The sequence below is a fragment of the Aotus nancymaae genome, unplaced genomic scaffold, assembly GCF_030222135.1.
Source record: "Aotus nancymaae isolate 86718 unplaced genomic scaffold, 86718_ANA_hifiasm-v0.15.2.pri h1tg000036l, whole genome shotgun sequence".
Lineage (NCBI taxonomy): Eukaryota > Metazoa > Chordata > Mammalia > Primates > Aotidae > Aotus > Aotus nancymaae.
Window position 1 is genome coordinate 45,549,147 of NW_026988450.1, and position 26,641 is coordinate 45,575,787.

At 38.8% G+C, this 26,641-nt stretch overlaps 1 protein-coding gene across 1 annotated transcript in view; it reads left to right on the plus strand.

Annotated features, from left to right (window-relative positions):
• The window catches only part of CPQ (carboxypeptidase Q), a 516,880-nt gene that overhangs the window by 159,053 nt on the left and 331,186 nt on the right, over nt 1-26,641 (plus strand). The window contains exon 3 of the mRNA XM_012467968.2: nt 16,034-16,241. Within this exon, the coding sequence (XP_012323391.1) occupies nt 16,034-16,241 (208 nt within the window). The remainder of the gene's footprint in view (nt 1-16,033; nt 16,242-26,641) is intronic.

Genomic DNA, 26,641 nt, shown 5'->3' on the forward strand with positions numbered 1-26,641 from the left:
ACTGAATGTGTATAGAATTATTAAAAAGTATAACATGGCTGCTTGTTTCTTTTAGAAATGACATTGGGTGGGTTAGCTAACCAAAGCTGCCAAGACTATATTTTAATGATCTTGAGTTTATCTCCTATTTAAAATTCTTTGTCATTTAGTCTACAGGTATTAGATCACTTAATACTTGCTAAATTCTTCAGATTTGTTTGTTTTAGGTCATTTGGTGTTGATCAATTTGATGTGTGACAGGAGGAGGAGATAGTTATCTAATTTTCACAGAACAATCTTCCCTAAGGTATCAAATATATTCATTCTATATCTTCTATCAGTCAGCCATAGATTGTGAAAAACTCTGAGAGAAACTTTAAGTTCAGAGCCCCTGAATTAGTCAGTTTTTACTCAGTAATGCTGTGGTAATAAGTGACCTTCAGTAGTAGTGCCTTTGTTCCTACCTCCAGTATGTTTTTTAACCCCAGAATGCAGACAAAAGGAGTAGCTTCCATTTGGGACATGCCATTCTCCTGGCTGAGAGCAATGATCTCTCTTTTCTTTTTAAGTTCTCGGGTATATGTATAAGATGTGCAGGTTTGTTACATAGGTGAATGTGTGCCATGGTGGTTTGCTATACCTGTCAACTCATTACCTAGTTATTAAGCCCAGCATGCATTAGCTATTTTCCCCCATGTTCTCCCTCTTCGCACTCCACCCTCAACAGACCCTGGTGTGTGTTGTTCCCCTACCTGTGTCCATGTGTTCTCATTGTTCAGCTCTCAATTATAGTGAGAACATGCAGTATTTGTACTGTTCCCACATTAGTTTGTTGAGGATAATGGCTTCCAGCTCCATCCATGACCCTGCAAAGGACATGATCTTGTTCATTTTTTATGGCTGCATAGTATTCCATGGTATATATGTACCATTTTATCTTAGAGACAAAGCCAAATCTTGCAATGTTCCTTAAAGCTCTTGCTCAATTGTGACTGCATATCATGTGTATTGACATTCCTATGGCCAAAGGCGGCCAAGTTCAGGGTCAGTGTCTTTGACTGATATCGCAGTTTACAAGGCAATGGGCGGGTATGTGTTTTGAGAGGAAATAATGGAACATATGTCATTAGAATTACTAAAGAGTAGAACATAGAATGATTAAGTATATCAGTATATTTAATAAATTATTAAATTATACCAGTGGGTCTATTTTGGACAGGGCTACTGGTATATTTTTCTTTTATGCCATACTGTTCTGCTATTTTTTCTCCAAAAACTTCCTTCCCTGCTTCTCTCACCTGCCCCTCCGTCACTTCCTTTGTACTCTTTGCTGCCAAATAGGCCCATGGAACCTACTCCACTGTTCTGTCCAATCTGATGCAGGATCTTTATGATATATGACCTAAATTGTTGCTTTAGTAAAAACTGGAGCTATCTAATGTTATAAGGAATAAGTCTGCTCTGAGCCAAGTAGACTTGATATTTGCTGAAGTCACATCCAGTTTGTTTTATTCCTGGTAATTTGGCTTGAAGTGAAATTTTAAATAAACCAGGTAATTATTGCTATGCCTACTAAATATATGTCGAGAGTCCTTAAATAACTACCCTTGTCTTATAGAGCAATTTTACCACTGTTATCTCATATATTGGTCACAAAAAGCCTGGTGATGCCAATGTTATTGTGATTCCCATTTTACAGGATAAAAAAAGTTAAGCAGCTTATTCAGGATCCAAAGGCTGGTGAGCTTTACAGCCAGCATTCAAGCCAGGGTATGTAATGATAGACACTTCTCAATATTGACAAAGAAATCCTCTGTTTTAAGAATATATTAAATAATGCATAACGTAATAAATACCTTGTTTTTTTTTAAAAAAGTTACAGACTAAGATGTTTGCCTGTTTCACTGAAAATATTCAACTTAAAATTTTTAGAAATATCTTCTTAGTTTTGAATGATCTGATGACTAAATTTCAGTTTATATAAAACTTTCTCTCATAAAATAGTCATTACACAGTTTGGACAGTATGCTTCTTGGAGTATAAAACCCAATTGCAACAAACAGTATCTATCATGCTGTTACTGAAAGTGGCCTACTATGCTTTATCTCCACTGCCCTGTCGCAGTCTAAGCCACTGTCACCTCTTGCCCAGAATGTGGCAGTAGTCCTTTCAACAGCTCTCTACTTTTCTTACCTCCTCCAAGCCTTTCATCAAGCTAAGCCTAATGATATTTTCAACTGTGAATGTGAATTTGTCTGACTTCTCTATCCTCACCCAAATTCCTTAATAAAGGCTCCCATGTGCTGTCACCCTGCAAACCCTGCCAGCCTTCTGTCATCATTCTCTCCCTCAATTTCTGCTTACTTTCTCATCTTGATCCTCTCTCCTACCCACCCTCCTGCCAGTGTCTCCTACTCAATTAGCACTCATTTTTCCCATCCCATCTTCCCAGGGAAGCCAGCCATGACCTCCAGACCATGATAACTAGCCCATTTTAGTCTACTGTTTTGGCAACTCACCTCCATATCCCACCCATTGCCAAGCCTGGATTTTCCTCTGTAAATACTACTTGAAGCTGACTGAGATGCATCGTGCCTTCCTGCTGCTCACTTTTCCACATTAGATGACAGTGGTTTTCATGAAAGCCCTCCCTCCCTCCCTCACATTAGTCACCTTTACAAGGAAACACCCAGTGATTAGAGAGAAAGCAACTGTGTCAACCATGCTTCAAAGCAACCATATTCAAAACAACCAAGTTGTTTTGGAAAAGAGTATACTTCATGTTTTAGAATATAAATGTTCCTTGTGATAATTTCTAAAAGAAATCAAGGTACTCAAGTCTGAGTGCCTGGTCATGCTGCTACAATAACAATGGGAACAGTTTGGATTTTAAGGCAATCTGATTTCTAAGGACCAGAAGTGATCCATGTTTATTGCTGCTTATTGCTAGTTTGGTTCTTATAAAACTGGAGTGTCCTACATTTCATGTGGAATTGAACATAATGGGCCTGTGATAGGTACCTCTTCACTAAACAACAAAAGTCTCTGTATAAAGCCAATATAATTTTTCTTTTATTTGAATTATACTTTAAGTTCTGGGATACATGTGCAGAATGTGCAGGTTTGTTAATAGGTATACACGTGCCATGGTGGTTTGCTACACCCATCAACTCGTCATCTGTATTAGGTATTTCTCCTAATGCTATCCCTCTCCTAGCCCCCTCCACCCCCTGACAGGCCCCAGTGTGTGATGTTCCACTCCCTGTGTCTATGTGTTCTTATTGTTCAAATCCCACTAATGAGTGAGAACATGCAGTGTTTGGTTTTCTGTTCTTGTGTTAGTTTGCCAAGAATGATGGTTTCCAGCTTCATCCATGTCCCTGAAAAAGACATGAACTCATCTTTTTTATGGCTGTATAGTATTCCATGGTATATATGTGCCACATTTTCTTTATCCAGTCTATCATTGATGGGCATTTGGGTTGGTTCCAAGTCTTTGCTATTGTGAACAGTGCATGTGTCTTTATAGTAGAATGGTTTATAATTCTGTGGGTATATACCCAGTAATGGGATTGCTGGGTCAAATGGTATTTCTGGTTTTAGATCCTTGAGGAATAACCACACTGTCTTCCACAATGCTTGAACTAATTTACACTCCCACCAACAGTGTAAAAGCATTCCTGTTTCTCCACATCCTCTCCAGCATCTGTTGTTTCCTGACTTTTTATTGATTGCCATTCTAACTGACGTGAGATGGTATCTCATTGTGGTTTTGATTCTCATTTCTCTAATGGCCAGTGATGATGAGCTTTTTTTCATATGTTTTTTGGCCGTATACATGTCTTCTTTTGAAAAGTGACTGTTCCTATCCTTCACCCAGTTTTGATGGGATTGTTTTTTTCTTGTAAATTCATTTAAGTTCTTTGTAGATTCTAGATATTGGTCCATTGTCAGATGAATAGATTGCAAAATTTTTTCTCCCATTCTTTAGGTTGCTTGTTCACTCTGATGATAGTTTCTTTTGCTGTACAGAAGCTCTGTAGTTTAATTAGATCCCATTTGTCAAATTTGGCTTTTGTTGCCATTGCTTTTGGTGTTTTGGTCATGAAGTCTTTGCCCATGCCTATGTCCTGTATGGTATTGCCTAGGTTTTCTTCTAGGGTTTTTATGGGTTTTTTTTTTTTTGAGTTTTTTTTTTTATTGCATTTTAGGTTTTGGGGTACATGTGAAGAACATGCAAGATTGTTGCATAGGTGCATACGTGGCAGTGTGATTTGCTGCCTTCCTCCCTTTCACCTGTATCTGGCATTTCTCCCCATGCTATCTCTCCCCAAATCCCCACCCCCCCCACTGTCCCTCCCCTATTTCCCCCAACAGACCCCAGTGTGTAGTGCTCCCCTCCCTGTGTCCATGTGTTCTCATTGTTCAACACCCGCCTATGAGTGAGAACCTGCGGTGTTTGATTTTGTGTTCTTGTGTCAGTTTGCTGAGAATGATGGTTTCCAGGTTCATCCATGTCCCTACAAAGGACGTGAACTCATCATTTTTGATGGCTGCATAATATTCCATGGTGTATATGTGCCACATTTTCCCTGTCCAGTCTATCATCGATGGGCATTTGGGTTGGTTCCAAGTCTTTGCTATTGTAAACTGTGCTGCAATGAACATTCGTGTGCATGTGTTCTTATAGTAGAACAATTTGGTTTTTATGGTTTTAGGTCTTATATTTAAGTCTTTGTCTTGAATTAATTTTTGTATACAGTGTAAGCAAGAGGTACAGTTTTAATTTTCTGCATATGGCTAGCCAGTTTTCCCAACACCATTTATTAAATAGGGAATCCTTTCCCCATTGCTTGTTTTTGTCAGGTTTGTCAAAGATCAGATGGTTGTAGATGTGTGGTGTTATTTCCGAGGTCTCTGTTCTGTTCCATTGGCCTATATATATATATATGTTTTGGTACCAGTACCATGCTGTTGGGTTACTGTAGCCTTGTAGTATAATGACATAGGTAGCATGATGCCTTCAGTTTTGTTCTTTTTGCTTGGGATTGTCTGGCTATATGGGCTCTTTTTTGGTTCCATATGAAATTTAGATTAATTGGGTTTTTCTAATTCTGTGAAGAAAGTCAGTGGTAGCTGATGGGAATAGCATTGAATCTATAAATTACTTTGGGCAGTATGGCCATTTTCATGATATTGATTCTTCTTATCCATGAGCATGGAATGTTTTTCCTTTTGTTTGTGTCCTCTCTTATTTCCTTGAGCATTGGTTTGTAGTTCTCCTCGAAGAGGTCATTCACATCCCTTGTAAGTTGTATTCCTAGTTATTTTATTTTCTTTGTAACATTTGTGAATGGGAGTTCACTCATGATTTGACTCTCTATTATTGATGTATAGGAATGCATGTGATTTTTGCACATTGATTTTGTATCCTAAGACTTTGGTGAAGTTGCTTATCAGCTTAAGGAGATTTGGGGCTGAGACCATGGGGTTTTCTAAATATACAATCATGTCATCTGCAAACAGAAACCATTTGACTTCCTCTCTTCCTATTGGAATACCCTTTATTTCTTTGTCTTTCCTGATTGCCCAGGCCAGAATTTTCAATGCTATGTTGAATACGAGTGGTGAGAGAGGTCATCCTTGTCTTATGCCAGTTTTCGAAGGGAATGCTTCCAGCTTTTCACCATTCAGTCTGATATTGGCTGTGGGTTTGTCATAAATAGCTCTTATTATTTTGAGATACATTTTACCAATACCTAGTTTATTGAGAGTTTTTGGCATAAAGGTTGTTGAATTTTATTGAAGGCCTTTTCTTTATCTATTGAGATAATCATGTGGTTTTTGTCATTGGTTCTGTTTATGTGATGAATTATGTTTATTGATTTGTGTCTGTTGAACCAGGCTTGCATCCTAGGGATGAAGCTGACTTGATTGTGGTGGATAAGATTGTGCTCCTGGATTCCATTTGCCATGATTTTATTGGGGATTTTCACATCTATTTACATCAGGGATATTGGCCTGAAATTTTCTTTTTTTGTTGTATCTCTGCCAGGTTTTGGTGTCAGGATAATGCTGGCCTCATAAAATAAATTAGGGAGGAGTCTCTCTTTTTCTATTGTTTGGAATAGTTTCAGAAAGAATGGTACTAGTGCCTCTTTGGACCTCTGGTAGAATTCGGCTATGAATCCATCTAGTCCTGGGCTTTTCTTGGTTGGTAGGCTATTAATTACTGGCTTAATTTGAGAACTTGTTATTGGTCTATTCAAAGATTTGATTTCTTCCTGGCTTAGTCTTGGGAGGGTGTGTGTGTCCAGGAATTTATCCATTTCTTCTAGATTTTCTAGTTTATGTGCGTAGAGGTGTTTATAGTATTCTCTTATGGTAGTTTGTATTTCTGTGGTATCAGTGGTGATACCCCTATATCATTTTTTTTTTGTGTATATTTGATCTTCTCTCTTCTTTTTTTTAGTCTGGCTAGCAGTGTATCTATTTTGTTGATTTTTTTTTAAAAAAAAAACCAGCTTTTTGATTTGTTGATTTTTTTGAAAGGTTTTTTTGTGTCTCTATCTCCTTCAGGTCTGCTCTGACAGTTTTTTCTTGTCTTCTGGTAGCTTTTGAATTTGTTTGCTCTTGTTTCTCTAGTTCTTTTAATTGTGATGTTAGGGTGTTGATTTTAGATCTTTCCTGCTTTCTTCTGTGGGCATTTAGTGCTATAAATTACCCTCTAAACACTGCTTTAGCTGTGTCCCAGAGATTCTGGTATGTTGTGTCTTTGTTCTCGTTGGTTTTAAAGAGCTTATTTATTTCTGCCTTAATTTTATTATTTACTTAGTAGTCATTCAGGAACATGTTGTTCAGTTTCCATGTAGTTGTGTGGTTTTGAGTGAGCTTCTTAATCCTGAGTTCTAATTTGATTGCACTATGGTGTGAGAAACTGTTTGTTATAATTTCTGTTCTTTTGCATTTGCTGAGGAATGTTTTACTTCCAATTATGTGGTCAGTTTTAGAGTAAGTGAGATGTGATGATGAGAAGAATGTATATTCCGCTGATTTGGGGTGGAGAGTTCTGTACGTGTTTGTTAGATCCACTTGGTCCAGATCTGAGATCAAGTCCTGGATATCCTTGTTAATTTTTTTGTCTCCTTGATTTTTCTAATATTGACAGTGGGGTGTTAAAGTCTCCCACTATTATTGTATGGGAGACTAAGTCTCTTTGTATGTCTCTAAGAACTTGCTTTATGAATCTGGGTGCTCCTGTATTGGGTACATATATATTGAGGATAGCTAGGTCCTCTTGTTGCATTGATCCCTTTGCCATTATGTAATGCCCTTCTTTGTCTTTTTTGATTTTTGTTGGTTTAAAGTCTATTTTTTCAGAGACTAGGATTGCAACCCCTGCTTTTCTTTTTACTTTTCGTTTGCTTGGTAAATCTTCTTCCATCCCTTTATTTCAAGCCTTTGTGTGTCTTTGCACATGAGATGGATCTCCTGAATACAGCACTCCGATTGGTCTTGAGTCTTTACCAAATTTGCTAGTCTGTGTCTTTTAATTGGGGCATTTAGCCCATTTACATTTAAGGTTAACATTTTTTTGTGTGAATTTGATCCTGCCATTATGATACTAGCTGGTTATTTTGCCTGTTAGTTGATGCAGTTTCTTCATGGTGTCAATGGTCTTTACAACTTGGGATGTTTTTGCAGTGGCTGGTACCAGCTTTTCCTTTCCATCCTTCAGGAGGTCTTGTAAGGCAGGCCTGGTGCTGACAAAATTTCTCAGCATTACTTGTCTGCAGAGGATTTTATTTCTCCTTTACTTATGAAGCTTAGTTTGGCTGGATATGAAATTCTGGGTTGAAAATTCTTTTCTTTAAGAATGTTGAATATTGGCCCCTCCTCTCTTCTGGCTTGTAAGGTTTCTGCAGAGAAATTTGCTGTTAGTCTGATGGGCTTCCCTTTGTGGATAACCCGACCTTTCTCTCTGGCTGCCCTTAACATTTTTTTTTTCATTTCAACCATGATGAATCTGACGATTATGTGTCTTGGAGTTGCTCTTCTTGAGGAGTATCTTTGTGGTGTTCTCTGTATTTCCTGAATTTGAATGTTGGCCTGTCTTGCTAGGTTGGGGAAGTTTTCCTAGATAATATCCTGAGGAGTGTTTTCCCACTTGGTTCCATTCTCTCTGTCACTTTCAGGTACACCAATTGAGCATAGGTTTGGTCTTCTTGTGTAGTTCCATATTTCTTGGAGGCTTTGTTCATCCTTTTTCATTCTTTTCTCTAATCTTGTCTTCACATTTTTATTTCATTAAGTTGATCTTCAATCTCTGATATCATTTCTTCTACTTGATCTATTCAGCTATTGATACTTGTGTATGCTTCGTGAAGTTCTCATGCTGTGTTTTCAGCTCCATCAGGACATTTATGTTCTTCTCTAAACTGGTTATCCTAGTTAGCAATTCCTCTAACCTTATTTCAAAGTTCTTAGCTTCCTTGCTTGAGTTAGAATATACTCCTTTAGCTTGGAGGAGTTTGTTATTACCCACCTTCTGAAGCCTACTTCTGTCAATTTGTCAGACTCATTCCTCATCCAGTTTTATTCCCTTGTGGGAGAGGAGTTGTGACCCTTAAAGGAGAAGAGTCATTCTGGTTTTTGGAATTTTCAGTGGTTTGTGCTTGTTTTTCCTCATCTTCGTGGATTTATCTACCTTTGGTCTTTGATGTTGGTGACCTTCGGACGGGGTTTCTGTGTGGACATCCTTTTTGTTGATGTTGATACTATTCCTTTCTGTTTCTTAGTTTTTCTTCTAACTGTCAGGTCCCTCTGCTGCAAGGTTGCTGGAGTTTGCTGGAGGTCTACTCCAGACCATTTGCTTGGGTATCACCAGCAGAGGCTGCAGAATAGCAAAGATTACTGCCTATTCTTTCCTCTGGAAGCTTCTTCCCAGAGGGGCACCCCCCACCAGATGCCAGTGGAGCTCTCCTGTATGATGTGCCTGTTATTCCCTGCTGGGAGGTATCTCCCAGTCAGGAGGCATGGGGGTCAGGGACCCACTTGAGGATGCAGTCTGTCCTTTAGTAGAGCTTGAACACTGTGCAGGGAGATCTGCTGCTCTCTTCAGAGCTGTCAGGCAGGGACGTTTAAGTCTGCTGAAGTTGTGCCTACAGCCGTCCCTTCCCCCAGGTGCTCTGTCCCAGGGAGATGGGGATTTTATCTATAAGTGCCTGACTGGGGCTGCTGCCTTTCTTTCAGAGTTGCCCTACCCAGAGAGGAGGAATCTAGAGAGGCAGTCTGGCTACAGTGGCATTGCTGAGCTGTGATGGGCTTTGCCCAGTTCAAACTTCTCAGTGGCTTTGTTTACACTGTGAAGGGAAAATCACCTACTCAATCCTCTGTAATGGCAGGATGCCCCTACCCCCATCAAGCTCAAGTGTCCCAGGTCAACTTCAGACTGCTGTGCTGGGAGTGAGAATTTCAAGCCAGTGGATCTTAGCTTGCTGGGCTCCATAGGGGTGGGATCTGCCAAGCTAGACCACTTGGCTCCCTGGCTTCAGCCCTTTTTCCAGGGGAGTGAATGGTTCTGTCTCACTGGCATTTCAGGTGCTACTGGGGTATGAAAAAAAACTTCTGCAGCTAGTTTGGTTTCTGCCCAAATGGCTGCCCAGTTTTGTGCTTGAAACCTTAGGCACCCAAAGGAATCTCCTGGTCTGGGGGTTGTGAAGACCATGGGAAATGCATAGTATCTGGGTTGGAATGCACCATTCCTCATGGCACAGTCCTTCAAGGCTTTCCTTGGCTAGATGAGGGAGTTTCCTACCCCTTGCACTTCCCTGGTGTGGTGACACCCCACTCTGCTTCTGCTGCCCCTCCATGGGCTGCACCCACTGTCTAACCAGTCCCAGTGAGATGAGCCAGGTACCTCAGTTGGAAATGCGGAAATCACCTGCCTTCTGCATTGATCTCACTGGGAGCTGCAGACCAGAGCTATTCCTATTTGGCCATCTTGCCAGGCACACCTAAGCTCATTATTTTAGAAGTCAAAGTAGGCAGGATGCTTTTCTTGTGACTTGTCCTCAGGTATTAGTACAAGTGGCTCTCAGCATACCACCCAACAGGGCAGTCAGCTGCCTCTCTAGAGATAGTGATAACTTTTCATGCCCATGGATTTTGATTCCGTGGGGTCTGGGGTCTCCCATAAGGTCAACAGACCAGGTTTAATTTGAGCCAGATCTCCGGAGACACATTCTGGAGAGGATGGGTCATGTGCCTTCAGTTATCACTTGGAGTTGCACTTTGCCTCTTGTTCCTCTAACTTTCTCTCAACTAACAGCTGACTTTTAATTTTTTCCCTGAAAATTTATTCAAAGAGTGTTTTCCTTTTCTTCCTGGAATTCACAGAATGAAGATGGAGGTTCATAAATGTCTTGGTTAAAAGTTGGAAGTTCATAGAGTGTCCCACTGTCTGTTTTGGTGCCTGGCAGGAAGCCTCCTACTCACTGTGAATGAATAGATGTTTCATGTATTTTTGTCTTCTTTCTTTTTTCTCTACCTGGGAATGTCCTTCCCTCGTTTTCAGGCTACTGAAATCTTCTAAAGCCCTCTTAAAGTTTCTTCTTTATCGGAACTTCCTAGATTTCTTCCCTTAGTTAGAATTAATGCTGATTTATGTTATTATTTCATGAAATTGTACTTGGTACTTTCATTTAGTACTGTGATTATGTTCTTTTTAAAGTTACTGTTTACCTATTTTCTCCCCCAGATTATATGATCCTTAAGGATAGTACTGGAATTTTCTCATCTTCCTATTGTCCACATTGCCTGGCATGAAGTTTTGGCACACTAGGAAGGCTATACATTTGTTGAATTAATTTGGATCTGTAAGGCATATTCTTCCATGAAAAGAACTTTGCACAATCACAATATTCTCCATAAACAAACGAACACTCAGAAAGAACTGTTGTGATGTTCTTTTATCTGCCTTCCATGAATCTGCAGTTTCCTTATCACTTCAGGCCAAAACACTGAGTTTCCCAGAACAACTGTTTTCTCTTCTCCATAACTCTGAGTTCTGGAAAAACCAACCATTCCATGGACCTAGTTATCTTGCATAGTGCACATGGAATGAGATTATTTGATACGAGTAGAAAGCTAGGTTTCCTTTTGGGTAAGGCTAGACTATTTCCTGTTCAGAATCAATATTCTAAAACATACCACATTAAATTGAGCCCATAGATATCTTTTTGCTGTCTCTAAGTCTTTTTATTTTAATGGTAGAAAATGTTGTAAAATTATTTCATCATTTTCTTATTCTTAACTGTTCTTAGGAAGAATCAAATCAGAAGAGACTGAAATTGAAATCTGTTTATCAAATTCACTATAGAATAGATGATCTGAGGCAATACCAAGCAGTCAGCATCTGTTTTCTGTGCTAGGAGACTGCAGTGGTGATTACACACAGAATAAGTGGCTTAAAAAATTGATCAGTTTTGAAAATTAGGTGTGGAAGATAGAAAGGAACCTGAGGATTTTTATAATATTTTTGTGATATAATATGCTGTAGCCAAAAGAGTTACTTTATAATGAGTATTTTTAGCTTCAGTCCCACATTCTCTTCAGAAATTAAGTATTGTAATCCTTTTCTTTAATAGACTCTGAAGACTCCTGTTCTAGAGTAAAACACCCCTCCCAACTCCCTTATTGAGACATTGGGACCTAGTCGGATAATAGCACCCTGTTTGATGGACAAGATTCTTATAGATTAAGGAAAAGAATTACTGAAAACTTAGGCAGATTTTTATATACCTATTTGTTTTCCTTCCTAATTCCTCTTAAAATGAAAATGCCAAGCTTTTCTTTCGGTATATGTGACATTTGTGAATGAAGGTAACAATGCAGTTAATGGGAAGATCATGACCCCTGGATTCAGATATCCAGTAGTTCCAGTCTCAGCTTTAGCACCTAGCAGTTATGTGAACTTTATTCTCTGCACCTCAGTCTCCTCATAATAATTACTTTGCAGAGTTATGTGAATATTAGTGTAAACAATGGACATTCAAATATAGCTATTATTATTATTACCATTAATTATTCTTACCTATAGAAATATGCAAGTTCCTCGGAAGTATACATTTTTGAACAGTGATCAGGGATAGGGTATTATGCTTTTATTTTTTCAGTTTCTCTTCATTTATTAAGTGGGTTGTGGGTAAGTGATTGTGTGTGTGTTTCACATATTATGTGCTAGGCACTATTTCAGGCACTTAGAACTTACATTATTGTGGTGGGTACATTTGAAAACTGATAAATGCTGCAAAAAAATAAACAAGCTAAGAGGGATAGGAGGTTGTGAGTGAGTTGCAATTACTAATAGGGACATCGGGATAAGCCTTATTGTGAATATGACACTGGTTTTGTGTTCTTAGAGGTTTTCATGAACTATCTTTTGGAATTGGAGGATGGAAAGAAGGGAGATGAGAGTAAAGAATAAGAGCTTGCTGATTTGTAGGCAGACATGAATATGTCCTTTGGTGTAAGGTGTCAGAACACAAACTAATATAGAACAGTAAAATATTCTAGGTGGACTAGTTTTATTTTATTCAATTTGAGCAAAAATCTTCCTAAAATTTTTTGTGCACACCCTGCCTTCCCAAACAATGGCTACTGAATACAGTGGCCCACCTTGTCTATGACTGCTGGAGGAAGTCATCACCATGACTTACATCTGTTATTGGACTTTCATGAAGCAAATCCCTCAGGGCCAGAAGAGATGCTGTCATCTATTTGTCCTAGGCAATGGCCTGAGCCTGCAGTCATGTGAGTTCTACCTACATGTGGCCATGTAAGTGTACATATAAATTAATTGAAATTAAATGACATTAAACATTCAGATTCTTAGTCACTCCAGTCACATTTCAAGTGCTCAATAACCACATGTGGCTAATGGCTACTGTGTGAGCACTGATAGCAAACATTTCTGTCACTGTAGAAAGTTCTCTTAGTGTTAGTTATTTTATGTTTCTGACTCCAACATTGTTTTTTGTGGTACTGTTGTCATTTTTCAGACTTTGATTCCTCCTTTTGATTTGTTGTTTCTCATAGTTAAAAGGTTTAAATGCCAGATGTAGAATTTTGTGTAAAGTAAAAGTAACCAGGCTCTAAGAGATCAGAAGAGCTTTCTTATATTCAAGTTTTTGTACTTGGAATTTCTATTTCTATTCTGAGTGCCTCAAGGCCTCTTTTGCTTGGTTATTGTTCTGCAGCTGTACTGTGGGTATAAGGGAATCAGACTGCTGAGTTCCTATGGGAGAAGGACTATAAAACTTTAAAGGTAAAATTGAACATTCATGGAAATGCTTTAGACCCAGTCAGTAGTCACTTGTTTGGAGCAGCACCATTCAAGGGGTGCTTAGTGACCAGCTGGCTACATGTACACCAAATTTTGTCTCCAGGGTTAGTCCTGGGCACCCTGAAAGTCCAGAAGAGGGTGGTACTTGATCCAGGCTTTCCCGATGTTATAGGAGACAAGAGGCCAGGGAATGCTCCCTAAAGAAGTAATTCTTGAATGGAATCTTGAGGGATAAATAGGTACTGGTCACATGATGAAGGTGGGAGAAGGGGATCAACAAAATATGATGTATTACAGCATTAACGCAGACACTGAAGAGTGAAATGGCATGGCATGAGAGCAGGAACTTTCAGGTTTTGTATTGATGAAGTCTAAAATAGAAGAGAATAGGCCGGACATGGTGACTCACGCCTATAATCCCAGCACTTTGGGAGGCCGACGCAAGTGGATCACCTGAAGTCAGGAGTTCAAGACCAGCCTAGCCAACGTGGTGAAACCCCATCTTTACTAAAAATACAAAAAAAATAGCTGGGCATGGTGGCAGGTGCTTTGGATGTTGAAATGATGGGTTTTTGGCAGAGGTAGAAGAGGGGAAGAGGAGTTAGGGATGGTGCCTTGGGCAGATCTGACTGTACAGTAGGTTGACTTGTTCATTCTGGCAACTCTGTGAAGGTGAAAAGGAGCCGTGCTGGAGGCTGGGACACTGGTGGTATGGGAGGGCCAGGGAGTAGAAACCTGTAATAGTTCAAAAGAGAGCTAATGAGGGCCTGCTGTGAGAGTGTAAGGGGGTTGAACAGAGTTCCTGATTTCAATCGATACTGATTTCTAAGAAGTGAAATTATCAGTTTTGGGGAATTGATTAGATATAGGGGATAAAGGAGACAGAGGAATCAGAGATGACTGTAAATTTTCAGGAAAACAGATTAATTTAAACTCATCTTCCAAGTTCACAGTGATAGGTTTGACTTGTAGCTGCTACTAGTGATTTGCATTGGCAACTGTGGTGTTTAGGTTTTGGCACTTTAGGACTCCACTGTTTTGTTTGTTTAAAAAAAGACTTGAATGGGAGCATAGACCATAGTGAAGTACCACCCTCGTATGACTTTAATTTCACAGTGACCTATGAAAATTTATAGAAATTTGGCTTCATTTCTAGTGGCTCCAATCCAGATGCCAAAATTACCCCATTGTTGCGACATCCCTTGAGTGGACCATTGAACCTGTTATTCATTAGGAGCAGCTGAAAACCATCAGCCAAGTTCCCATAGTATGCCAACAATAACACCAGTCAAATTTCAAGGTAACTCCAGGTTTCAGAAATGCATGAATCTCAAAATCTGTCTAGCCAAACTCTTATTTGTATTGTTATGTATACATAATATATTTAAAAAGCTAGTGGTTTCCTTACTTTCCATAATTATACATTGCTTCTTTTAGATTATAAATTGAGCTCTCAGTGTTGGTGAAGACATGCCAATAGATCTGTAGCCAATCGCTTTAAAGTGAAAATATAAATTCAGTCTGGATGGTGATACCAGGGACGTAGCCTGCCCAAAGGGCCCATTATGATGAGGCTTATATTGAAAGCAAAAATTCTCGCATACCTGTAGTGCATTTTAAAAGGATTTTCCAAGTAACAGTTAACATTTGTTAAGCTTTCAGAAAAACCTAGTTCTCTAGTTTTTCATATTAAGGAAATATGCAAATATATGTTGATACTTTGTTTTTTTACTGACATACTTTATGACTGCATGGCTAAAGCCACAAAACATTAGGCGCCTACCACTTATTTTCTTTTAGATATATTTAGCCACTGCATCTGGCCTTTGTTGCCAAATATTTTTTCCTTGTTACTCTATCTACTCCATCAATTTGGATCTTTAATGGTCTGGCAAATTTTGAATGATTGCTTGGAAGATGTGAAACCTTGTTCCCTAATCAGGAAGATTTGGGTGAGTCTTATGGTGTGAGAAAAGAAGGCACATCTCTTCTAACCAACTCAACAGGATTATAGCACGATTACACAACATCTTCAACATTTTTATTTGAGGAATAATGATGTGTTTGGTGATGAACAAGTACTGTAAATTGAGAAGCCTGGGAAGTTTCCACTATTTAAGAATGTTTTCATACAAAGAAGGAAGGAAAGCTTACTTTTTTGTGGTTCTTGAGAGAGGTTATATTAACCATTTGTTAAAAATTGGATTTATGAAGAGGATCAGCTTCTAAGAGTATTCTTCACAAACTGGCATCTTTTGTGTGATGTTATTGTAGGTTGTTTAGCAACATATCAAAATAGTTTTATAAAAAGATTAATAGGTGTTTCATTAATCCTAAGGAGAGCTTTCTGAAGTGCATTTTTAAAAATATCTAATTAACATCATTCTGTTCTGTGAAATTTGTGACTTCTTAGGGTGGGAAAGAAAAAAGAAGCTATCTTTTCAAACAATTTGTGATTTAATACTGACTGGTCAAGTAAGTTGAAAAACAGTATAATTTGTATGTTGTATTATTTTGAATGTCTTTTCACTCTCTTGGGAAGTTGGCTAAGCCCACAATCTTTCTCTCATGGTAAATGGCTCTCAAACTTTGATCTTCTCAAACCAGTTTGCCAGATGTAGCAGAAAGAGCATGTGTGTGACCTTTCATGTGCCAATTCAACCCGGCTGATGGGAAACTAAATTAATCTTGCATGACTTTTATTTCTAGGCATTACAGCAGAAGTTCTGGTGGTGACCTCTTTCGATGAACTGCAGAGAAGGGCCTCAGAAGCAAGAGGGAAGATTGTTGTTTATAACCAACCTTATATCAACTACTCGAAGACGGTGCAATACCGAACACAGGGGGCGGTGGAAGCTGCCAAGGTGGGGGCTTTGGCATCTCTCATTCGATCCGTGGCCTCCTTCTCCATCTACAGGTTTGTCATAATGTTCATTTGAAATCCTTTCAAAAACAAGGGTTTTCCATGAAAGAAAAGCCCATATGAAAAAAAAAACAAATCATTCAAATGAAGATACTGATTGTTCATTGAGTTTCCCCCCCCATTCCACATTTGGTCATTTGTTTGTAATATCTTCTTTGGCTTTTCTGGATTCCAAGCATCATTTGTGCGTAAAAAGCTTTAAAGATTTCCACATCCACACTGATCCCATTACTTTCCTTATAAAACTAATATATTATTTATTTTCACTGGAGGAAGAACTGAGTTCATGTCTGCATTTCATCAAAGCTTCCTAATGACTTCAGAGGCAGCCAGGCTGTTTTCCATGTTGCTAGAGAAGTGGAGAAGAAAGAGAGTGGGTGACATGATGGGGGCCATCTATGGTAGTGAAGAGTTAAGGAATTAGAGGACCTTGGATACAGACTTGGCTCTGCTTCTGAACAACTGTGTGGCCTTAGGAATGTTTCTTAAACTTCTCTAAACTTCTCTAGGCCTCATAATTTTCTTCTATTAACCAGGAATGAATAAGAATAATAATAATAAGTGTACAAAATAATTTTCAGATTAAATGAGGTCAACTTGAAAAAGATACTTAATTATCTGTAAATGATTATCTACAAAGGTCCATATAAATGTTTGGTAATATTGTTTGAGAGTAACATAAGACTTGGCTTTTTCTTTGTAGTCTTGACTGAGGTAACGCCAAAAAACTTTACTGGCCCTCAGTTCTAGGATGAAATTCAGTATTACAGTGGATGGAAAGTCTAAAAACTGACATGTACATGTTCAGCCTAGTTTAACAGGTATTATGGTAGTGTCCCATGTTAAGGATAAAATATTTGAGAAACGTGGGTAAAAGAAGCATAACTTTAGTGTTATAGCCTGGTCTAAGATTTTTTTAAATGCAAAAATAATAACAGATAGGGTTTATTTGGGTCTCAAGACTGGATTTTTAGTATCTATTGTAAAGGGATGTTTATTCTGTACAATTGCTGTTTGGAACTGGAGGCACAGCTGCTTGACCTTAATTAGCACCCTACACCCCTGAAAATAAAAATCACTGGGGAGCATATGTCAGCAGCTAGGAAACCCAGTCAGAGGGGAGTTGTACAAAAGTGCAGAGAAAAGGAAAGAGACATTTTCCTTTTACAGGGATAAGATATCTTCCCAGGGGAGGAGGATGCGGCATGTTAAAACTACTTGTTAGAAGTTTTATGACTAGTTACATTGATGTCATAGTGCTAAAAATAATGTCCTTTGTGAGGTCTTTAGATGTTTATGACTAGTGAAATAATGATTGGACCATATTCTTTTGGATGGTTAAACTTCCCAGGAGGGAAGTCCTAAAATGGCTAGCTTGCTTCCCATAATACCTCCATCACCCCTTGGAATAACATACTCAGCAAGCTGTGGGCATTCACCATGATTTCACTGGTCATGAGACTTAAATCATGGAGCTGGTCTGTTGCTTTGTGAAACTGGGTGATTGCCAGAAACCTTTATTTAAGAACTACTACTCATAAGGCTAATAAATTCCCAAATGACTTAATGCACAGTAATTTGCCAGGATTCACTGGCATTATTTTTTTTTCTGGCATAATGAAGACATCTGGAAACCCAAGCTACAACTAAGGAGTACCAGAAGAATTGTCCAGCAAGGGACTTCAGAATCTGTTGCTAGCTTCTAAGGTTTGAGGTCAGCATCTTGTAGTGTGTATTAAAAGGACCTTTTTCCTCATATCCCTATTTCTAGACTGATTATAATGTTTCACTGGTTTTATAGCCAACCACATTTCACTGGACCCTCAACTGGTATAATTCTATTCTTTCAACATTTGTAAATACATAATAACATTGGACTTTACATAGTACTTTAGAATCTTTCACGTTACTTTATTTGTTCTGACAAGAATTCAGTGGCCCATGCAGAAGGGTCATTATCAGTCCTATTTTATTGATAGGAAAATAAAAGTTCAGACAATTAGACATATTAACATATATAAGTCTTGCCTCCTGAGAAATAAAAACTAAAATAAAATGTATGTTTGTCTACTTCTCGCTTACTGTTTTTAGAACTAAGTTTTCTTGATGAGTAGTCTCTATTTCTATCTCTAATTCTTCATTTTCATTCACTCTCCAGACTATTATAGCCTGGCTTTTGCTAGTACTGAAACAGGACTTGTTAAGGTCACCAATAGCTGCCTATTTGTCAAATTTAATGGAAATTTTTCAGGCCATCATCTTACTTCACTACTCTGAAGTTCTCACCTCTATCGACTGCATTTTCAGTATTTCTTCTCTTTGACTTCCATGATTTCTTTCTTGTATTTACTCTCTCTTTCTTGCTTGCTGTCACTCTCACTCTTATACCCTTTCATCCTCTTCTCTGTTTCTTCCCTATATCTCTGGCTTCTCACTGTGACTATTTTACCTGAATATCCTCATCATGCTTCTATAAATATGGCTCATGCTTGTGAAGATGTGACTTCAACCACAATCTACATTGTGGCTATTTCCAAACCCCCCCTCTTCCATCCATACCACCGCTGTGAGCTCTAGGTCTATATATTCACCTGCTAGTGGATTCTTCTTTTGGATGTTCCATAGCTATTTCAGTTTCATTTTTTTCACAATTAACCTTATCCTTTACTTTCTAAGTCACGTGGTCCTATATTCCTTTTTTCTCTTCCTGTGTCCATCATTTCTAATAGTTACTGAATCTCTTAGGTTCTGCTCTTTATCAGTCATTTCAACGATTACACATTGAGCAGCTCCTTTTCCCAACATGACTCCACATTCTAGCAGTCAGGAATCACTAACCCTTTTTCCACGTACCACATTTCCTCAGAGTTTCACGACTTTGCATATGCTTTCTCCTCTGCTACCCTCCATTTCCCTTCTCACTGCCACACACTATCTTTTAAGAGTCATTGCAAGTGTTTCTTCCTCTGTGGAGCCCTCCCTGATATCCACTTACAGCCCAGGTGAGTTGCCTCTTAGTTGTATTCCCACATCATCCTGTGCATGCTCTGTATCATAATGTCTTGGAAGTATTAATAGTTTTGGTTCGTGGTTTGGTAGAGTAGACTAACTGTTGTAACAAACAGCTTCAAATCTCAAGTCACTTCACACAATAGGAGTCTCTTGCATATAATTCACATAACAGTTCCAAGGGGGTGGTCAGAATGTGGCCTCTGCTTCTTACCATCTATGGCTCTATCATTTTTGAGATCTGAGTTCTCTGCAGAATCTTCTGCATTCATCTGGCAATTAAGGGGATAGAGAGAGAAAGTCGATAACCTAGAGGGGGGGTTTTCCATGGTTATCCATATCTAGGCCTGGATATGGCACACCTCACTTCTGCTCATATTCTCCTGGGCAGAATGCCATTCCATAGAGGCCGGGAAATTTGGCCTATCTTTACGTCCGGGTGAAAGGAAAGTGAATTTGGTGAAATACTGCCTGGTCTGCCCCAATTGCCTGTCTCCACACTATACTGTAAGTTCCAGAAAGACATTGATTCTGTGTATTTTTTAACATCTGGGTTCCTATCATCTAGTATAATTTTTTTGATGCATAGTAATAACTTAGGAAATGTCTACTGAAGGAATGAATTTGTCTGAGGATATAGAGTAAAACATGGCAGGGGTCTCATAACAAACCACCTGACCCAGTTCCTAGTGCTCTTTGACCAAACTTTATAACCTCTGTGTAGTAAGTTTAAAACAACTTGAAGTTTTAGGGCACTTTGCTCTGTATTTGGAGGTAAATATTCAGATGCCCAATATGCCATATTATACATGTTTCTGCCACAACACTTATGAACAAAGATGTTTTGAGTTGCCGATTAAGGAAAATAACTCCCTTCTCTCTGAAATGTATTTCACCCTTAGCTCTATGGGACTGGGTAATACTGGATTTCATCTAAAAAAATTATAGACGTCAGCAACACTAGAGAACATAATATGTATTGTAGTTTGTTGCTGTTTGGATTCAATTTGAGAATCCCCTGGAGGGCAGTTTGATTTGACCAGTTTGATTGGACACTTTTCGGTGCAGTCATCAATATCATCAGCTGTTCTGGATCTGCAGCAGTCACATGGTTACGTGACTAAAAAAATGTCCTAAAAAAATGTCCATTGCTTGTTGCCAGCATCGTCTTCAGGTTCGTTATTGTTACTCTCTGTATTGCCGTTATTGGTGTTCTTGGGCTCAACTTCAAGGAGAAGATCTTCCTTTATTAATGCTTTTCTAATGATACTTCTTTCCTTCACCATTTTCAACTGAGACCCCCCATTAGAGCTTAAAAGTTTTTCTGAAGGTAAAATATCTTTCTTTGCCTTTGTCATCGGAGAATATTTTAAGAATAAGTGCAATTAATTAGAGATTTAAGTCCCACAAAGGAAAGCTTCTCTACAGAACTATTTGTCTTACATTATTTCTCAAATTTAACGTATTGTTTAGTATATATATCTTGAGCACTTACCAGTTGCTCAGAAATTTCCAAGTACTAGTATTAATAAGGTGAATTCCATATTTTCTTTGTCTTCAAGAAATATTTTATGTGGCCAAAAGAGAAGGGGGTAAAACATATAAGTGATTAGTGTTATTTGTTTTATAGTTAGTGCCAAGTGAATCATTGGGGGAAAGGGATAAAGGAAGGAAATTACTACTTATTAAGCATCTACCTTTTATTATTCTAAAGGGTTAAAGAGTGTCTCAATTCTTTATGTAACCCAATAGAAGTAGATACTGTTTTGATATCTCTTTTACTAAAGGAGAGACAGATTCAGAATGATTAACCACTTATCATGCTACATATCTATTGAAAGAACTATGATTCAAATTCAGAGTCTCTGGCTCTAATTTCCATGCTGTTAGATTGCACCAAGCAACCTGGAGAGCTAATGGCTATAGGAATCTAGAGAAGATAACAGAAGTCTGATTGGGGCTGGTTGCACTGACAATGTGGATTTGGGGTGTGTTCAATAGAAAGGCAGAATCAGCCAAGAGAAGGGAGGTGGGAAGACTTTCTGTAACTATCAAAAATAAAAAGCAAGGTGAGAGTGCATGATATATTGGGGTAAAACACAAGTAGATTAGTTTAGCTGGAGCCAGGCCTCCTAGGGGATCAGAGAAATCCAATTTTGGTTTGAAAGGAAGAGACCAGGCTTGAAGAATTCAGAATACTGGATTGGGGAGTTTTAAGTTTAATGTGGAGGAAATGGAGAGCCATGGAATGTGTTAGAGATATGGAGTGAATTTTAGAGCAGTGGTTCTCAAAGTGGCGTCCCTGGAGTAGCATCATCAACCTACCTGGGAGCTTATTGATGTGCAATTTATTAGGTCCCACCTAATGCTGTTAGAACAGAAAAGCTAGGGGAGGAGTCCAGCAGCCTGGTTTAACAAGCCTTCCAGGTGATTCTGATACACATTAAAGTTTAAGAACTACTGTTTTAGAAAGATCAATTTGGCTGTTGTGTATAGCATGCATTGGAGAGGGAAGGACAGGATACTCCTCTAATAATGCAGATGTGAAGTAATGAGGGCATAAATGGTGGCAATTGGAATGGAAAGAAATCAGCAGGGGGCATAGTATGACACCATTAGAACTTGGGGATTGATTGGATTCAAAGGGGGAATGAGTAGGGGTCCAAGTTGATAGGCAAGGATAAAAATCTATGGGATGAATCTGTGTTTAGTTCAGCCTCAAATTTAAAAATCATAAGTTTCACATAACAATAAAGGTTTATGGGTTTTAGAGAAAAACCAGATTTGGTGATATATCTGGTATGTTCCGCTGGGCAAACTTCAGCTGAGAAGATTAGCCACCAAGTCCTTTTTGTTGATGGGATGTGTCCCTTCTTATCTGCCAAATTTCCCCACCTTCTTTTATATACTTTATTCACTTATGTTGCCTGTTCGAGTCCTGTAGATATTTGAGCTGACGTTCCCTGCTCTAAGGATCCCAGCTTAGGGACAGGAGAATAAGAAATGCAGGGGTTAGGTAGGGGAGCTGGCTTGGAGGGAAACTGGCCAGTGTGGTTTCTAGACATTTTGAGTCTGAGGTAACTGTAAGATAGTACTACTAATCTGGTCTTTATATTTTGCAAGAAGAACAGTTCAGCATTTCCATTTCTCTGTTGTCCACTTTTTAGCTCACCCACGGCAGTTTAAAATTCTAGTCTGGCTTTCTTGCAATGCAGTATACCTTGGGACTTCTGCCTCCTGCTTTCTCAGTAATCTAGCTCAAGAATGCAAAGTAAATTTTATATTAGCCCAAGTAAAATATAATTCAAAAGGTAACTCTACTGAGGCCAAATTGTCTGTTGTATTCCCATTGCCACATATACATTGTTTTCCAAGTTGTTTTCTCCATTGCCCCAGATAGTTGAGCACAGACTGTAACTTTTTTTTTTCTTTTTCTGCCCCATCCCAGACTGCAACTTTTAATCAGCTAAGGAAGCAAAAGACTCTCCCTTCACTTTAGTGTGAAAATTGCATCACCACACTGGGTATGAACTCATTGAGGTGGGAATAAGTTGTTGATAAAGCTTGGCTTTGGAAATACTGCTGGCTGACGTTTTATGTCACTTGGCCTTTGTGTACTGTATTGACAGAGTATAGTGAGGAGGAGGAAGAGGAGCAATTCAGTTTGAAGATGACTAAGAGCTGATTAAACATTCAACTGGGGAGAGAGCTGAGTGAATCCAGGTGATGTTTATGGAGTGTCAGAGAGAGAGAGTGCTCTACCATCTGGTGAGAGAGACGTGAAAAGTATATAAATCAATCTCTATAATGATAGTTAATTAATACAGAGTTGATAAATGACATAATTGAAGCAATGGTTGGGCTACATCATAGAGTTAAACAGCTTCAAAGAGGGTGCTGATTAAAGCCATTACAATTTATAAAACATTCTTCATTTTAAGAAAGCATCTTGATGAGATTTCACATGAACATTTTGTAATCAGAGGGCCAGCTTAAAACACTCAGAGCAGAGGTGAAATGTCTTAAGAGGTCTGTTTTGGATGATTTTTGAAAGCCAGTTATTCCTGGAATAAAAAAAGCTTGCTTTCTCAACTCCCGTTGTTTTTTAATGAGAAAAAAATAATGTTGGATTCTTCACTTTTAGATAGCCTTAGATTTTTGATGTCCTGGTGGTTTGGTTCTTCAGCATGACCTTAGGATAATTAGCTATCAAGCTTGATTTAAATTGTTTTGAAATATCATTGCAATTTGGGGGGCATATGTGCCTGCTGGTGAAAAATAAGGAAAATACCACTGGGACTCAAAAACAGTACAAGTGACCCACCTCGATTAGTAGGCTCTTTTCCTCCCTTATATGGTTTTTGCTTAATTCACTCTGAGGCTCATAATGGATGCACACTAATCAAGCAGAATGCCAATTCTCATCATTCATGCAGGTGGAGGGCCACTGTGCTCTCAAGGGGGAAACCAGAGAAGACCCACAATGAACACTGCATTTTTTCTTCTCATCATCCTTTTCTTTTCCCCCTTTCTGATTTTTGAAAGGCAGATTCTTTGTTTGGAAAGCTTTTGTTAGAAATTCCAAAATGTTCTTTAATCACTGAATCCTTATTATTGCCTCAGGTAGCGTGACAGACATATTTCCTCATAATGGATAGAGCCAGGCAATGAATTTTGGAGCCTGCATTCTGGAGTCTCCACGCCTGCGTCTTTGTTCAGTCCACTTGCCAGATGTGCGACATTAGTGCCTCAGTTTAATCTATAAAATGGGGAAAATGGTCATATCTTCTTCCTGGAGTTTTGTGGAGTTTAAAGGCAATAATGTTATTAATGCCTGACAAATAGTAAGTTGTTGTTGTTGTTGTTGTTGTTTTTCTTTTGAGACGGAGTTTCGCTCTTGTTACCCAGGCTGGAGTGCAATGGCGCGATCTCGGCTCACCGCAATCTCCGCCTCCTGGGTTCAGGCAATTCTCCTGCCTCAGCCTCCTGAGTAGCAGGGATTACAGGCACACGCCACCATGCCCAGCTAATTTTTTGTATTTTTAGTAGAGATGGGGTTTCACCATGTTGACCAGGATGGTCTCGATCTCTTGACCTCGTGATCCACCCACCTAGGGCCTCCCAAAGTGCTGGGATTACAAAATAGTAAGTTTTAAGTACATGTAAAGTTGCCATTATTATACAGTCTTGTTAACTACTGACTGGATATAGTTACCGAATGAAAAGAAGAAAGGGAAGGAAGCAGGTAATCAGGGAGGGATGAGGGGAGGAAGAAAAAGAAGGAAGGAAAGAAGAGAAGGAAAGAAGTAAGAAGAAGAACTTAGTTTAGTTAATGTCACTGTTGTAATTGGTGGATTATAACTGAAGCTATCTGATTGGGAGACAAGCCCTATGTCATTTACATCTCTATCTGTGCAGTTTGTCCAAACTCTGCTAAGGTTATGTATTTACTAGTCTGTATCCCTTTCTGGATTGGCAGTTCTCTTGGAGACAGACTGTATATCATACTCATCTGGGTATCCCCAGGGCTATGCTCTATGCCTGGCACACAGCAGTGCTGGAATAAAGAAAGAAAGAACTAGAAGCAGCTGATTCCTTTCTCTAACATATAAATTCAAGGTGTCACCATTTCACATTCATAGACATTGAATAATAATGTAGATGAGGTGACTAACCTTTTGAATTGCTACTTATCAAAAATGGAATCTCTGGAATCTGAGAGGAGACTATACAGTTATGTAAATTTCAGTAAAGTATTGCAAACTGCATATTACTATGGTGCTTTGTGGGGCTGCTATAATTAATGGTCTGTTTGCATTTCTAGTGTCATTTTTCATCTGCTTATAACCTTGATACAAAAATTTATTCTTGGCTGCTATTTTGCATTCATAATTGTAAAATATATATAAATGTTAACCTTCTGTTTTCCAGCTTTTTTATTTATCAAAAGCACAGCTCATTGTGGCATTGTTTTTCAGAATCTCTAGTGGCAAAAAGAAATGAATGCATTTTGAATTCAGGCTTCAGGATTATGGCAATGTTGTTTGCTTATGCAGTTCCCTTTGAAAAATGTGTCATGTAGCATATGAACCAAAGGAATCCTGAGAAACTTTTTCCAGCCTGTCTTTTACTATTCCTTATGCCTTTTTTCTCCCTCCCTGTTCCTCCCTCCCTCTGTCCTCAGTTCAAGATGACTCTTAAAGTTTTCTTGCATCCATCCAAATGACCTTTTGGCCTCTTTAGGTGCATGGAGAAAATACCAGCCAAAAGGTATTTGTTGGAGTCTATCAAAGGTAACAATACATAGGGTGGGATTCAAAATCAGACAGGCTGGATTCTAATGCTGGCTCTGCCATTTAGGTGCTGTGTGACCTTACCTACATTAAACAACCACTGTGAGCCTGTTTTCTCATCTGTAACATGTGGAGAACAATGTTTACCTCATAGAATTGTTGAGAGAATTAAATGAAATCAAGCCCTTGACACAGACTGAAACATGGGAAGTGATGGATGAAATGTTACTGACATCTTCTCTTGATCATGGTCATTATTATCATTGTCATCATTAGATAATGATTGGACTAAGCTAGGTAGGTTGTTGACATGAGCTGACTTATCTTAAAAGGCACGAGCTCTAGATAGAGCTCTCCTCAGTGTTCAAAGACTCCAGAGACTTGGGTTCCATTTATATCCTGATTTCAGGATCACACTCCCCTTAGTCTCCCTCAGTCGTTGACTAAAAACTATGCCCCTTGTCTTTTCCATTCTCTCTGGCCTCATGTTAAATGTGTGATGTTGTTCTTGCAAGCAGTACCAAAGTTGTGGTGGCCCAAATTGGTAACCGATGGCCAGCTTACCCAAGATGCAGCAAGTGTTATATTTTAAACAATATCCAAGATATTTTCCATCTTGGAACCTTTGCACTCACTGTCCCCTTTGTCTGGAATGCTCTTTCCCTAGCTTTGTGTATGGCTGACTCCCTTTCAATCTTTACAATCTCTACATTTCAACGGAAAGGCCCTTTTTGTGAAAAGCCTTTCCTGACTATACTAAGTAGAGTAGCACTCTCCCTTAAACTCTCTCACACAGAATCTACTCTAAGAACCCTAATAATATTTGGTAATTTCTGTCTGTCTACCTACCTGCCTATCTAGTTTTCAGCATGCACTTCTGCATGAAAATATAAATTGCATGAGGACTGGAACTGTGTCCTTTGTGTACCCCATTGTATTCTCAGTACCTAGGAGATTGCTGGTACATAGCAGGTACTTAAGAGATATTTACTGAATAAATAACGATTTTAAAAATTATCTAAGATAATAGAGAACCAATTAAACAGATACATATTGTATCATAGCTATTTTTCTGAAGCCACATTCTAAAGC